Genomic DNA, 16,301 nt, shown 5'->3' with positions numbered 1-16,301 from the left:
TAGTCTGTTAGAGCAGAAGATTAGTACCAGAACACCACACTAGGCCGGTGATCCTGGATCAGTCAGGCACTAGACTAGTCAGGGTGTAATACTATTTTGCATAATCACAGCACAGCTGCTGATTACCTTTCTACATGTAACTGCAAATTATGACCTCTGATTAAGTTTATATTCACGGGTTAGCACTTAACCTAAGACTTTATGGCTTCAAAGCATTTGTCAAGAATACTCGCTAAACTTTTGCCAAAAAACAAGTCACAGATACTAAACAGTGAAATGCAAAGTGATACAAGCTAAATTGGTAATGTACTTGATGAGTACTTGAAGTACTTTGCCTGGCACTTTGTACCTTACTTGAAGTACACGTGGAATTGGGTACTTTGTACTGTACTTGAAGTACTAATGATGCCAGGTACTTGATACTTTGCTTTAAGTATAATTTTGAGGTACTTTGCCCATCACTGCCTATGATAGTACGTTCTCTGGCGCGCGAAACGAATAGATGAAGCAGTCTTCCAGTCATCATCGGCAACCTGTTTATCACTTCCATGGATCTGACAACACAGCGAACGAACCGGGGACACAATCTTTTATTTCGTCGCATCGAATATCGTCATCGGTATCATAACACCAGTTGTGTCCTCTCGATTGCAAAAAATCTGGCTCAGAAAGCAGAGCTATCGTTGTGAGAGGATGAAATAAACAGTATCTAACATAGAGAAAGAAACACAACTTATCCCTTTGATTCTTGGCTCGGCACAAGCTGCCTTTGTCTGACAAAACAGCAACGTTGCAAAAAAAGTAATGGACAGAAACGGGATTTTGTATGTTGCAAAATTGTTCTCGATTCAGTGATTGCGATTTATTCCATATTGTGCGAGTCCCAACGGAAGAAGAAGAAGAAGACGACCCAGTTCCTGTTTTGATACGCAATACGATGTCACTGAGTTGTAGGTTGGAGACTGTCTTGTCATGGCTTGGCGTCTGGTAGCGCTGAGGAATACGCCTATTCTTCGGCTTCCTTCTTTCCACCGAGGGCCCATTCTGGTCGCTGCGAAGATAGTACCGTGACGATTAAAATTTGAACACGCACCAGGTCACGTGAAGTACTCTTCGCTACGACAGATCCGAAGGAGAAAACAGGTCTGCTCGGAAAACGTCATCTATACTACATGAGACATGATCGCGAATCCCCAAACAAGAATCAGAGCCACAGTGACCGTACACTCTTAAAATGAGTAAGTAATAAAAAATAACTTCACCTAATAGCACGCTCCTAGCCAACCATCATTGCGAGTGATATCGTTGTTTCCCCTGATTTGCTAAAAACGCGGTGGGGGGGGGGGGGGGGGAAGTGAGCCATTTTTGTGGCATTATGCAGTTCATAAGTGTCACAAAAATGGCGTACGCCCCCCATTTTCATCAAATCAAGGGAGCGAACGTTGTCATTCGGGATGATGGTTGGCTAGGGGCGTGCTATTAGGTGAAGCTCTGTTTTTAGACTGTAGCCAATAACCGCACGGCCAACCACCGGGTTTAAGTCGTCTACTGTGGTTGGGTGGACGAGGCGACTTTGCGCGTCCACGTGACGAAGCAGGGAGAGGAGTGTATAGGAGGCCTTGGTTCAAGTCTGTGTGACTCAGCGAGAGATTTCAATGAGGTAATAAGAGAACAAAGTGAAATAACAGAGCGTGTTTAATACCCTACCACACGGCAAACTTAATGCATTAAACGGAATGGCATTTACTTCACCTCCTAACCAACCATCATCTCGAATGACATCGTTCTCTCCCCTGATTAGTTGGAAACAGGAGGCGTACGCCTTATAACTGGTTCCCTGGTTCTGCACAAGGACACACTGTCATACAGTATTAACTCAAATGGAGCAGAAATACTGAAAATAACGACGAGATAACCCTATTTTTCTACCATTTGGGGGCAGTCGCAGAATGTGATCGACATCAATGTACACATGACATTCTCGGGTAAACATAAACAAGTCCCCGCCACAACTTCCGGTGCCACGAAGACTTCCGGTCCATCCGCGACTAAGAACGCTCGGGACCATGCCGAATTATATCTTTCGCTTTCCTGACTTGGTGAAAACTGGAAGCGTACGCCTTTTTGTGGCAATTGGAATTGCCACAGAAAGGCGTATCCGACCCTCTCTCTCCTCAAATCAGAAGCGATAACTATATCAATCGGCACAGTGGTTGGCGCAGAGCGTGTTTGCTGTGAAACCGGATGTCGTTTTGGCCCCAAACCGGAAGCGGTGATGTATTCAATTGCTGAGCGATATGACACAGCTGTTAAAACATCAAAAGCGAACACAAGAAAGCGGCCATACACTGTTACGATAAAACGAATGCGCATGCTGCCAAAAACTTTGTTCCGTTCACATTATTAGCACAACGAACAATGCGCACACACAGTTTGGCAAAAACAAAAAAACAAAAGAAGCAGAAGAAGACGAAAGTAAAATTCATTGATAGCGCTTCGGAAAGCGCTGCACGGCGCATGCTTTTGATTGAAAAAACAAAGTCTATACAACGCAATTCATTAAATAGTTAATTGAACAAATCGAGATGCTATTGTGCCTAATACAGCAGGAGCCCCTCTCTTCTCATTGCAGCAGAACGCTGAAGCATTTAGTTTATTGCTATACGCTCAAGCTTGTACACCCAGTTTCATGTTCATGTTATGTCTAAATATTGGACATCAAATATTCACGCATCACATGAACATGATGATGTCTCAAAATAGTTGAGCATGCCATGGAGGACATTATATTTACAGCTGTTTCGCCACTTGGAGCAGCTAAAGCCTTTCCTCACCTCTGTTTTGTACCAGTGACGTCACTGAAGGGCTTCCTCCAATCCAATCAAGGCGGCACGAAACCCCAGCGTTATTGGCTAAATAGTAGTTGCTTACGGGAAAGGCTCGCAGGGGGAAAAGAAGGCCTTGTGGCTTTCAGTGGGTTTTAGGAAAGCTGTCAGTGTTAGACGTGAGAATCTAAAGCCGATAAGCTGCGACACGTAGCTGCTGCGACGTTACTCTCGAAGGAGAAATCGGGGCTGCTCCCGCAGAGGAGTAACAGAATCAAAGCGCCCACAGTAAGCCATTACGGAGGTAATTCTACGAGAAACATGGGGAGAGTACCTCCTTTTCTGGACTAAAGGAAGGGTTACACGCCTGAGAGTTACCCCTTCAGAGGACTTGACACGGGTCGCATATATGAGAGAGCCGACTGAAATTTCAGGTACTCATTTTCGAGAGCAAAACCGATTACTCCTTCAGAAGTGCAATTCTTTTTTTAGCATCTCATGTTCTGAAAAAATGCCAATTGTATTGCAACTTGAAGCCAACTCAGCGGATGGAAAAAGCGCCTCGCTTTGACAAAAACACGTCGCTCACTTCCGCACCGGAAGTGCGAAAACACACAACATGTAGAAAACATTGTGAGTGAGACACAACACGTCACGATGTGAAAACATGAAAAAATACAGTTGCGTGTTAGGAGCAGGACATCAAAAGAGCAAATGTTGCTCGTGTAGTCAGCGCTCGGAAAACTTCACCAAAAATGCTGTGCTGCTCAAGTTTATCGACTGTCAAGGGCGACGTTTCCAAGAACGGCCGTTAGAGGGTTTAGTGTAAGTGTGTTAGACTGTACAGCTGTTTTATGAGAAATTTAGGAACTACTGTGGGAAGATCAAGGTGGAATTTTTTGACAGATTTCAGTTGAGTTTATATTTCAGGGTTTGCGAGGTCCTTATTTTTTAGACCATTCTGGTACATCCTTTTTCACCTGAGGAACACAAAACAGAGAAAGAGACATTGAACTCAAAATGTCAGACACGTATTAACTTGGATGCAACTTACACGGTACTAAAGACAGTTCACATTCAGAAACACACACACACAAAACACTAAAGGTTAACATGCGGAACTACGTGACATATGCAGGGTGTTCATTTTTATACGTAACAGATTCTGTTATTTAAAGCTACTAGACCAGCATGGATGTCGTTTTTTGGCAGTTGAGTAGCTAGCTAACTAACTAACTATACGAGATGACCTAAATTTAATTAGGGAATTCCGGGGGAAAGCGAGATAGCAGAAAGGGAGATCGGGAGTGCAGAGAGGACAGCCAAAGGATGTCCGCCTGGCCGTAGAACCCACGTGCAAAAACGGCATCTGTATAGGTTTCGCAACATTTTTATAATAAATCTGTAGCGGATAAAAATGAGCCCCCTGTATATAATTATGATTCACACATATGCAGAATTGGGCAAGAGTGCAAAGCGAGTCTGGAATTAGTTTCCAGTGTTTTTTAACCAAGTATACGAATCAGAAGCAATATTTACGGTATTTGATTTTGTGCGTGCGCAAGAAATGTTCCAACTTTTTATGCGCGTTAAGAGATGAGCTGTCGGACGGCCACGAAGGCGTGCACGAAGTACAAAATAAATAAGATTCCGGCAACACACTCCGGGAAATTAATAGAAAGTGGCGCTTATTAAGGGTTAAAGTAATTGAAATGTGTGAAGGGGAAGTTTATAAGGATTTCTGCATTACGGTAGGAGGCTTTGCCTTCTCCAGGACCATCTGGCCTGACCATAATGTAGACGTCCTTCTACACTCCCTTCAATTTAACGCTCAGTAACGCCCCCCCCCTTTTTTTTTATTCGTCTCCCTACTTTTGTTCCCTGTGTATTCATTTTTGGTTCTATGGACTCTATTCGAATGTCATATTACAGGGGAGAGTGCACGTCCATCCCCAACAACAACAACAACAAGCACATGAATGACGATGGAATGAGCGTCCATCCCCTTCAGTCATGTTCTGTGCATGGAATCGTTATCGCTCCATGTATCCCTGAATGCCTCTGGTGCCACAGACAATGGCAGTAGAGTGTCCCAATGTACTCATGTGCATGAATGCGTGCAGCATTCTTCGAGCCTTCCATTAAGGCTGATTCACATTACTGCGTTTAACGGTTGCGTACAGCATCTTACGTGTACCTTCGTTCTATCGTGAATGATGTTCCGTTGTAATGATCCGCTGTCAGCTTACGTAACACGCAAGCGCAATCGTAAACGCAGTAGTGTGAACCAGCCTTTACGGGCGAACCGACTCGTTCGCACGGAAGGTCTGCCGTAGTGCTATACAGCGTCGGTGTGAACGAAGCATTACAGTGTTGCATTAATCAGGGCGCTTGCTGTTTGCCCTGAATGGTCAATCTTACCGCCTTGTTTTCTTCGTCCAGCTTAAAGGTGTCTTTCTTAACGGACTTGAGGCTTGATCGGAAGTCGACTTCGGTGTTGGCCTTGGCCTGGATCTTCAGTTTGTCGAACCTAAGCATTCAGAATGCAGGTGAATATGGGTACAAATACATAGCAATCGGCATACTCTTGCTCACGTACGCGTGATAAATGCGTGATTATGACTAGCAAGTAAAATGCAGTTTTGGAAGCCGAGCTATACACTCTTAAAAATGAACTTCACCGCATAGCACGCTCCTAGCCAACTATAATCTCGAATGATATCGTTATGTGACCTGATTTGGTGAAAACGGGAGGCGTACGCCTTTTTGTGACACTTACGCTGTTCATAATTGTCACAAAAAAGGCGTACTCCTCCTGTTTTCAACAAATCAGGTCACATAACGATATCATTCCAGATTATGGTTGGCTAGCAGCGTGCTATGCGGTGAAGTTCATTTTTAAGAGTTAACCTTTGCCACGCGGCAAACTTAATGCATTAAACGGAATGGCAGTAACTTCACCTCCTAACCAACCATCATCTCGAATGACATCTTTCTCTCCCATGATTTGTTGGAAACAGGAGGCGTACGCCTTTTCTGTTACAATTATGTCCTTCATAATCGTCACACACACACAAAAAAAGGCGTACGCCTCCTGTTTGACATTACATACATCCTCTCGGTCACATTTCCTGAACCTTGAGATAGGCCCTGAAGGAAAAATATGATACTAGAAGACAGACTGTGACATACTTTGAGACCTTCTTCAGTGCAGGCTTGACGCTATAGGAGAAACAAGAAAAAAAAAGTTACTTTCATTGTTTCAACTAATTACAAATCAATTAGAAGGTGAACTCACAACTTGCCGCGGAGGTCATTCACCTGGATTGTAAGCTCGTTGATCTATATCAGGGTTGTAGGGAAAAAACACGGTTAAAAAGTCCTCTTCGATAAGCCTTGCGTGCGTGTCCATTTTGTATGCGTACATTATGCGGATTTTCAAATTCAACAAGTGTCTTGCCCTTTGTGTGATAACAAATCCCTTTTATGTGACTGATGGCTACACGATAAACGTCCATAACTACATGGCCTGTGACATGCTACACTCTTAAAACAGGTGCTGGCCGCAGTCGGCCCAACTTATACGGGCAACTATCGCAGGGGGACCGTGCGTCCTGGGCTGACTTCACAGCGAACTGTGCCGACATTTGTCTTAAAACGTCCGAGGAAAACCCAGGGAAAGCGCCCATGCAGACAGCAGAGCCGGCCTTCACCAACTTCACTACATAGCATGCTGAAGCCCAACTATCGCGCAAAGTGATACCGTTATCCCTCAATTAACGTTTACGCATAACTGCAATTAATGTAAGTTTCACAGAAAGGCGTACACGTATCGCTCTTAACCAGTCAGGGGCCAGAACGATGTCATTGGCTATGCGGCGAAGTTTGTTTTAAGAGTGTATAGTATGCATGCACTCTCAACTAATGATGTGGGGCAAGTGCCCATGACCTTACTCTGCACCTGATATCAAACATTTCACTACGGGAATAGTATACGACACATCTTATAAACGCCAACAAGACACTTGTAATATCACCACGCGACCTTTCTTATTTTTTGTTTTAATAAGCCTAATTTCTTGAAAAACCGCCCATGAAGGTATTCTAGCAAAAGGTTCCCACAAAGGGCAGTCGATTTTCTCGTCTTCCAATAATGCGACTTTAATAGAAAATCCCTGCTTCATCAAATCCGCTGAGGATTCTCGACAAGATTATCCGGTGTTACTAAATGCGGCGCAGCATTGTGCGACAAAATCTTTTTTCATTAATTTTCTATATGACTGCAGGTTTAACTCCTGTTGCTATGGGCAGTTCTTGAGTATTGCTACAACATACAACAATGAACACTAAAAATGTATACGAACAATATGACACGTGTTTCACATGCACACACATTAGATTGCAGCATTTGCCGTGCAGTAGCGCCCCCTTTTGGCTTGTAATGTGTGCATGCATGCCTGTTACTAACCTCGTAGTCTTTTTGTCTGACAATGTACTCAATGTCGTATTTCTGGCCTTCAAGTTTGACCAAGCGGTCGTGGTATTCTTTGCAGATTGCCTGAAGCGTTGCTGCATGGTGTCAAAGCAGAAAAAGCACAGGAAAAACAAAAGACCGTTACTGCGTCGCTCATTATGCATTTAGTATATACGTTCGTGGTTGGTTCGAGCAGCGGGGGTTCCAGCAATGATACAATGCAAGCAGCACAGGACCGCTATCGTCTCAACATGCGCAGACTGGATTGTCTGCTAGCTTGTTGGCGTCGCATACAACGAAGGCGAGTTAGAATGCTTTTTTTTTTCGTCATAATTGTGTGAGAATTTTTTGAAGCAGCTTCTCGCCTGCGTCTTCCGGTCGAGCGCCCATATGCAGTGAACGTAGCAGATGATAGTTCTGTAGCGGCATACCACTCCGCGCTGTTGTGCGATAGTTGTGTTTGCTATCGGACGACAATTATTCGTTACCCAACCAGAAACTATAGTTGTTTCGAAGACACTGGGCGCGTTAAATAGCGGCTCTACCCAACGTGCTCGGTGTACTTTGTTCCTCGCACTCCGGTCCCTCTACTAAACGGTCTTTCATAGCCACGAGCGCGATGCGCGCCCCGACGAAGTTTCCAAGGCGGCTTATTGGTTTTCCGGCCTCCCCTTCCTCCATACGTCACGGAGCAGGAGCAGCACATACGCGGTCCGACCTACAAGCTGGACCGTAAGGGTTCATTAAGAGCGCCACGCTCGAGAAAAGGAGTGACACCGTTTAGTAAAACGGAGCGCACTCCCTGAGCTCTGGGGGCGCAGCTTAACGCACCCATTGGTTATGCACCGTTCCAACGGGATCTCTAAAACGAGCACTCTGCGAGCCATATTGGCAGACAACAGTCGGCCCCGCGCTCCATCTATCAACGCCGTGCGACATTTGCATTTTCTAGCAGATAACATCCCGGTCCTATGTTACAAGCATCGGTTTAATGGTCAAAAAGGAGGGGATTCAGGAATAAGTTTCTGGGAAGCAAAGATCGGGTAGCTGCTCAATGAAGGGTTGAAGTGTGAAATTGGTTCTGAGGATGAATAAAACTGAAGCATAGCAAGGGAAGGTATTCCTGTGAAACTGGTGCCATCAGTCAGTCATGGTATGAAGGCAGAGCTGAAACTGAAGACGCCACAAAAAGCTCGTCGAAAGTGACGCTTTAGTGAAAAAAGGAGTCAAAACGTACACACACAAAAAAAACCTTAAAGAACTCCTGCAAGCAAAATGCTAGCTGATGCAAAAAAGGGATGTAGCATCAGGCAGAAAAACCAAGCGTCATTCGCAGAAAACCAGCAGTATATAACAAGCAACAAAGCAATAAGCGTTATTAGTCTATGGACGAATTGAAACTCCGCGACTACCGAGGTATCCGCCGTGTTTGTTGTTCTCAGAGAAGAGCAGATGCGAAAGGAGAACTTGTGTCGCTAAATGTTGGTAACTTATGTGCTTTGAAGTGTACATGGAGGCTATGTTACCTAGTTCCTACTCGCATCGCTTGTCGTAGCATAAAGAACAGCTACGGTGGTTTCCGTTTCAGTTCTGATTTGTCTGTTTTGGTTCTTTTTTTTTGTTTTTTGTATAGTTGGTGACATGCCCAAAGAAGGGTATAACGCATTAGGCGGCAAATAATTGAATAACTGGGGCATAATTGGGGCAAATAATGTCGCGAGTCTGTATCCTTACAGTAGTCATGTGTAATCCAATAACGTGTATTCCTGCCGGAATGACAACAGTATAATGTCTCGCCCTGCTTTCGTTGCGAAATTGTGATTTGTCCGAGTGTGAGCGCCTTATGATTGTGCATAAGCAAGCAGCGTGCCCTGTGAGCGAAGCCCGTGTCGCTGCGAAATCGTACCAGGAAATCTTTCTGCCTGACTTCATACTCCAGGTCGTACTTGACGTCTTCCAGTGACGCTATCCGTTGGTGATACTGTTTGAGGATGCCCTGAAGAGTGGCTGTGCACGGAAGGGATTACATGGAATGCATGCTACCCTACATTAGCAAGAAACGTTACGGGTCTGTGTGGATAAAGTGCTGTGGTTGTAGGGAAGACCGGAAAGGCGAATGGCGGTGGATCGAAAGCCATCGTATGTTCCGGTGTATGACGTCCCACATGCCCTTAAACGTCCTGCAGCCACCTGTGGTTTCAGTCATGAAGAAAACCAGGACGCGCCTAGGGGTAGGGGGGGGGGGCGGAGCGCCCTGCAAGTGGGCTTGAAGAAAGAAGCCTTGTAAGAAAGCCAATGAGAAGGCCTATTTGACATACGACATCTCCACGGAAATTACCGTTTGAACACTCAATAGTTAATTTCCCTCTGGAACCTTGGAACATATCAGTAGACGGTGTGCAGGGAATTCTCCTTTGGCGCGCGTTTTACACCGGAAAATACGACAGCAGAAATGTGAGGGAAAATGAAGCGCTTACATGAAGATACGAGACCAGATCATTTGAGGTTCAGCTGGAGTTGATCGAGTACATATCAGAGACATAAACATATTAAGTGGGGTATTGCAATGACAAGTTGCTGATCCTGGGCCACTCAATCTCCAGCCAAAGTCTAAATGATATGGCATGTACACACAAGTCTACGAAATAGCTGTGAGCAACTAAAAAATCAGTGCTGGTGTTCCTAAACAACTAATCATTTTTCCCGTTTTTCTTTTTACATCTAACATGGAACTGATCCGCCTTTGTTGTTAAAGTTACTGTTTCATAAAGTCTGTTCCACGCAGCACAGTAATATTGAGGCAGGACATAAAAATTACATTAAGGTCCGAGGGTCGAGAGTGACAGACACTCCTTTCTTCTAGCTTGACTAGCGTATTGTAAAATGTGTAGTGGATTTAAAGTTGTATATGTATATCATTGACATGATACCTTGATTATCAGTCATAAAGTTAACATGATAAGGTGAAGTAGCGGGCCTCTCTCCATACCTTCGTTGGCGCTGTCCAGGGGCTTTGGGGCACCTACACGTTCAGCAATGATCTTCTTACGCTCCTCAGCTTTCCTTTCCTGTTCCTTCTTCAGCTCCTCAGCTGCCATTTTCCTCAGCAGCATCTACATGACATTAATCGACGTCAATGTCGTCTTTGAACGGAGACGAGGGCAATTTATCTGTCAGCAGACGAGACAACAGAGGACACTAACCGCGTTGAATCTTCATCACTCGCCTTGTCGCGGCATCAGCAGAGTTCGCCGCAAAGTTATTTGCACTGATATTTCTACCTTAAGTGTAGTTTATACGCCAAATATATATAGTTTGTTCACATATATGCGCTGTTCACAGTGAACTTTTTACGCCTCGTGTGCGAACAGCTTGTCCTCTTACGGACACCTTTTTACACACTTCACAACAGTGTATTCTATATAAAAAAACACGCTTGCAACAGGTGCATTATACAGAACACACTTTTTTTTTCATAGGTGTATTCGATTCAAAACATCAGAAGAAATGGTGATTTGAATGGAATACACACCTGTGTTTTTGTATAATGCACCTTTTGAAACGGTGTTTTTTATTATAGAACGCATTGTTGTGAAGGGTGTGTTCGAAAACACCCTTGGGTGTGAAACTTACACCAAAAAGGAGTGTAGTCGTACGTGTTATAGCTGCTGTTAGAGCAGGCTGACCCCACCTACATCACCCCACCCCACCCACCATCATATAGCTGCTGTTGTGTAATTCTGAAGCCTTCTGAGAAAATGGTCTCCCAGACTTCCCTTCTCACCCATAGTAGGCGAGGCAGGGATTCTGCCCCGGAGGAACTCCCCTGCACTTGTTAAAAAAAATATCTCACCCTGAGCTTCTTCTTGCGTTCGGGAGTCATGAAGCCCTTCTTGCCACCGGATTTCTTTGCCTTGGCGGCTTCCTCGAGGCGCTTTCGCACCTCGGCCTTCTTGCGCTCCTTGTCTTCCATCTTTCTCCTCTCTTCCTACACACCCATAAGATATTCGCTTAAAAATAATCTAAATAAGATGAAAGCTGCACATGCAGAAGTCGCTTAGTTTTACAGATTGTGACACTGCTAGCCGTGTGGAATATCCTGCTACACAGCCACAAGATATTCCGTAGCAGACGACAGGGAAACACGCTGGCGGTGTCATCTGCGAAATGCGCCGTAAGCCACTCACGATGTTCCACACCGTGTGAATTCTCAACATAATACGGGTCGGAACTTCGGCACTGTGAGCAGTGTTCTCGCTTTTTCTTCCACTAGAATATTCCGTGAGGATGTCGCACGTGTGAATATACGGTTAGATTTACAGATTGCGATATTTTGGGAAGTGGAGAGATCAGTGTGAATGGCGCGTCTAAATTTGAAATCTCCCGGGAGGATAAATTACGTTGACCGGCTTAGAAAGTTTAGATACTATAAAAACTTGAAAGAAAGAACACGTAAAACTTTTGTGTGTAACAGATGCACGAATAATTCGTCTTCATGGCCACTTGATGCTGCCATTCTGAGCTGTTAGGGTAACGCCAAACTTTCCGCTGAAAAGCTTCTTCATAACTTGAATAAAATGTGCTAGTCACGCATCATATGCTTAAAAGCAGTCCGAACGCAGTTAGATTTTGAACAAAAATAAAAGGAAATAAAGAACGAAGCAAGTTAGAGCAGTTTGCACTCTGTTCTTTTAATATTCTTGCAGAGGCTCTCCTGCGGTGTTTAATGTATTACGCAGTTCCCGCAAAAGAACACATCACAAAAACGAAACATTCGTGAATAAAGCTTGAAACGAAAGACATAACTTCACACCGAGAAGGAAACTAAATTAGAAAAAGTTAGTGGGAAGTAGAAATTAGAAAAGAGAGAAAAGTTAGACAGCAGTGGAGAACGACACACACAGCGGATCAAGACAGGCCATTCCAAATACACGTGCATAAAAAGGGTTACGTGAGTTAAAACGCTACAGCATCACGTGGGCTGACGTAGTCTAAGGGGGAGTCTAAGGGGGACTACGGAAAACCTAGGGAACATCGAACAGCGCTACTCTACATACTTACTTGTGCTATCGCAAGGATATTTTCATCTGGAGTGTTTGCGCTGCATTGCGCTTTGAAATGTATTCGTAAGTTCTGGAAACGCGTATACGCTGCCGTGGGCCAACACTATACGCTCATAGTATCTTCATTTGTATATATGTATATGAATTGATAATATTACGCTAGAGAAATTGTTATTATCGCACGTACTTCCTTGAGCCTCCTGTGGGCTTCCTCAGCCTCCCTCCTCCTGCGCTCGGCATCCTTCGAAGAGGGAACAAGTGAAAGTCATCAAGAAGAGTATTCATTTGGCAACACCGTCTCCTGCTCGGTTACCGCTTCGTCGATATTCCTTCGAATAGCCTTGAATTCATCTCGAGAGACATCGACTTCTTAGTCGAATTTTTACCCGCATAAATGATAAGAAAAAAAGATGACACCAATATATGCCGAATCTGAAGAGTCCTAATTGCTACCAGCTCAGCTGTGTGTATTTTTTTTTTGTGTGTGTGCTTTTTTTTCGCTCTTCAGTATTGGAATCGGAGTACCAAAAACAAGAAGCCCACTGATCTGTTGGAGACTTCATGATGCGAACTTGGTCTACAAATTTTGTGAAGTTTGTCTAGAAAATTTTGTAAAAATTGTCAAAGAAGTCGAAGTCTCGTCCTGCCTCAGAGCTCAATCGTCGCCTTGAGAGCCTGTTTTATGTTTTTTTGCAGCTTTTAACGTCTATGTTTCGGATCCTGCTGTCACTTACCTGCATGATGACCTACAGCTTTGGTTTTGTGTCTGGACTTTATTCTTTTCTGCATGCATGCACTTACCCTGAGGGAGCGCAGTCACAATGTCTGAAATGGAAGAACCAGAGCGCCATAACTGTAGAATTCTGGAGTAGTTTGACGTTCAACTAATGTTAATGCTTTGGTGGAGTGTCAATGCGTTCGCGCCAAATGTTTGCTTGTTACATCGCGCTTAATCTATTTCTTTCAGCTCTAGGAACTAGATCTATTTCTAGCTCTATTTCGAACAGAGTCTGTTCTTCTTCTGGGCCCAGAAGAAGAATAGTCTCTGTTCGAAATATCGGCGGCTTCTGTCCTGAGGCAACTCCCTTCCAACACATTACTGTGCTTCACAATAGCCGAACAAGAAGAACGACAATAAATGAATGAGGGCAAGGTGATGATGACAGGGGACAGTCATGACAGTGATGATATGACAATATAGTCCAAAGACCGGCCAACTGTTCTAATATATATATTTGTACAATACCTGCATAGAGTAGACTGCCAACTGTCTAATATATACGTTCTAATATACACGGCCAACTGTTCTAATATATATATTTGTACAAACCTGCATAGAGTTCTAATAACCGATAAATAAAGAAACAAACTTGTAATTACCTGACTTCGGAGACTCCCAGCATGTCAGACTCTTGTAGTATTTGGCATCCTTGTCTGCTCTCCTAAGCGACATCCTATGACCTCGTTTCTCATGCTCGATATATATATATATTTTTTTTTACAATTTTGCATGCTTTTTGCTCATCAGCTAAAGTAAGGTGCATAGCAAAAGGAAATACGACAGAGCTCTGTACAGGGATATATGCAGGAAAACTAAGTATGTTTTGCTCATGTTAGGAGGGAATAGCGCAAAGTGGTATTTCTGCTTTTAAAATGTATGTGGCACAACGTGATTTATGTCAGAGCCGTGTATTAAAATGCCTTTAAATAGACGGCGGCTCTGTTTTTTACCCTTCGGTAGCGTCCTCTCTGGTTAAAATGAGCACTAGAGAAGAACTCCGTCTGCCCTCCTTGGCGTGCCATGTTGGGACGTACACTATTTTCCGAGGGTATGATTCGTATCAGAGACTATAACGATACAGGGACTATTAAACAAAAACTTGAGCTACTCAATTAGAAGGTAAAATATGCATTTTTTTACTTCTTGTACCTTCACGTAGTTGGCGGCACTTGAACTAATCGAGCCCCGACGAATTACATACATAGCTGTGCCTAATTATAACCGAAATATCCAACAGGGGCTTGCGATGTTTGGCAAAGTGTAGTGTATAAGTTTTTACGTGACTATACTACGTTAGTAGATCTGCCCGCATCGATTGTGTGAGTGAGCGGGAAACACGTTGGAGATGATGTGGTGGGTCCTTGTGTACCGAGCTGGGCTTGGTGTGCATCTTGGTGGGCTTGGTGTGCATGGTGGTATTATCTCTAACTGGTATCACAGGATTCAACACCAACTACTGGTCCATCAATCGCTCATCTTTAACGCAGCTACATGCACTTGTGGCTGTACAGTGCAACAGGTTCAAAAATCTTGATAGCAACATGATTTGAAGGAATTCGTGGCGGGTTCAGAAATTCTGCTACACGCCTGTTTGCGGGGTTTCGCCACAACATTTAACGTTAATGTTTTTCCGTTATGGTATAATCGGGTGTCTATTCCAATAGTCCACTGTCCCGGTTACACTGATAAATTCAACTTAGGTTTAAAAACTATTCAAGTACGCTTTCAACGTTTCGAATAGGTACTTTTCATAGAGGGGAGAACAGAATTTTTTTCATTCATCACAACAATCTGCAAAAAGAAACTGTGACAAGCCTAATGACTGAATCGAAACGGCTCACATTTTGGCATATACTTTTAGAACGACAGCCGCATAAAAGATTGCCAAGCAAACTGTTATCTAGCTGAAATCTTTGAGAGGTCGAATCCTTTCATCAGTCAGTGTCGTTTTTTATCGTAATGCCATTCCCTCCTAACATTAATCTTTTTTTTTAGATCATGCTATGTACCACTACTGAACTGGAACACTGTGCTAGGGTGGGTGTTTATACGCAACTAAGGTGAAGGCGTTCTTTTGATGCCACATTTAATGGTCTAAAACATGAGCTCACCTCGCTGATCACGGAAAGGCACGGGAAACGAGGTACATGAAAAATGGAAAGAAAATCACCCCCTTCGTTATAATGCTCAGTTGTACACTCGAGAGTTAAAGGAGCACGGAAGGACTATACTATATATTCACGCATAAAGTATGACAGCAGCGTGCAATCCTGGTGCATCAGCATTTCATTTCACCAATGGACTTATAAAATGAACTTGACCGCATAGCATGCTCCTAGCCAACCATCATCCCGAATGACATCGTTCTCGACCCTGATTTGTTGAAAAGGGGAGGCGTACGCTTTCTTTTTTTTCTTTTCACTTTTTCATTTCTTCTTTTTTTTTTGTACCCAGTATATATGTAGTACATAATTGGGCGTGTTATGCGGTCAAGTTCATTTTCAAAAGTGTGGGGTAGGGTGTCGCCCCTGGTGATGAAAGTCCTCACTCATCATTATTTAAATAAAGGTTTTGTTGTGGTCCTCAAGGCAGCTTTCGACCTTGTGGTTCAGAAATGCTCCTTCCCTCGGCTGGCACGCCGTGACGTCATGTCAGTCACCCAATGGTGAGGTTTCTTTTTCTTTCTTTTTCCATTTGGCGCGGCCCGTCCCTCGTCGCGACAGGTCGCTTTCGCTAGCAGACCATTCTCGACAGCCATTAAAAAGCGCTGACGGACTTGTTGTCAGCACACGCCAGGTGTAGCGGTTCAGGACAGCACACAGAGGCGAGCACACAGCCGCTACGCGTAATCTCGTAAACGATTTTTTTTCAGGAAATTCGCTTTTCCTAAAGGAAATATTTTGCGTCACGGTTCCTCAATGTAGCATGTTCGTATCACGCAAGAAAGAATGTATGTTCCAAGTGCCTTCCATGCTCTTAAGTACTTTATTTTCAACATGCTGGTGACCCCCATTATTAGACACATCTCCAAAAACTCTGCTGGCCCTTTCTTTTTTTTCGCGGATGAAGCAATACTTGTTATCGTTACTCGCTTTATTCTTAATAGCGTCCTTTTCTCTTTTCTCTTTTTTGTTTTTTTATTACATAATCGACATTAA

General features: G+C 43.8%; 1 protein-coding gene across 1 annotated transcript; it reads right to left on the bottom strand.

Annotated features, from left to right (window-relative positions):
* Window positions 1-572: 572 nt before the first annotated feature.
* Window positions 573-12,655, bottom strand: LOC135394175 (troponin I-like). The gene is made up of 8 exons (XM_064624760.1): window positions 12,550-12,655; window positions 11,153-11,287; window positions 10,289-10,412; window positions 9,206-9,306; window positions 6,124-6,167; window positions 6,018-6,047; window positions 5,247-5,355; window positions 573-1,051 (listed from the first exon to the last, which is right to left on the bottom strand). Exons 2-8 carry the CDS (start codon window positions 11,270-11,272, stop codon window positions 1,007-1,009), a joined length of 573 nt encoding a protein of 190 aa, XP_064480830.1. The 5' UTR covers window positions 11,273-11,287; window positions 12,550-12,655; the 3' UTR covers window positions 573-1,006.
* Between the last annotated feature and the right edge of the window lie 3,646 nt (window positions 12,656-16,301).

The sequence above is a fragment of the Ornithodoros turicata genome, chromosome 5 (assembly GCF_037126465.1).
Source record: "Ornithodoros turicata isolate Travis chromosome 5, ASM3712646v1, whole genome shotgun sequence".
Taxonomy (NCBI): Eukaryota; Metazoa; Arthropoda; class Arachnida; order Ixodida; family Argasidae; genus Ornithodoros; species Ornithodoros turicata.
This window is presented reverse-complemented; position numbering and strand designations above follow the sequence as displayed.

Bases quoted from the DNA above. Each gene is read 5' to 3' on its own strand.
- LOC135394175 (XM_064624760.1), bottom strand. From the start codon at position 11,272: ATGGAAGACAAGGAGCGCAAGAAGGCCGAGGTGCGAAAGCGCCTCGAG. The intron at 9,307-10,288 runs GTATGGAGAGAG...TTCCGTGCACAG, and splicing joins CCTGGACAGCGCCAACGAAG to CCACTCTTCAGGGCATCCTC. The intron at 6,048-6,123 runs GTGAGTTCACCT...TTTCTCCTATAG, and splicing joins AATGACCTCCGCGGCAAGTT to CGTCAAGCCTGCACTGAAGA.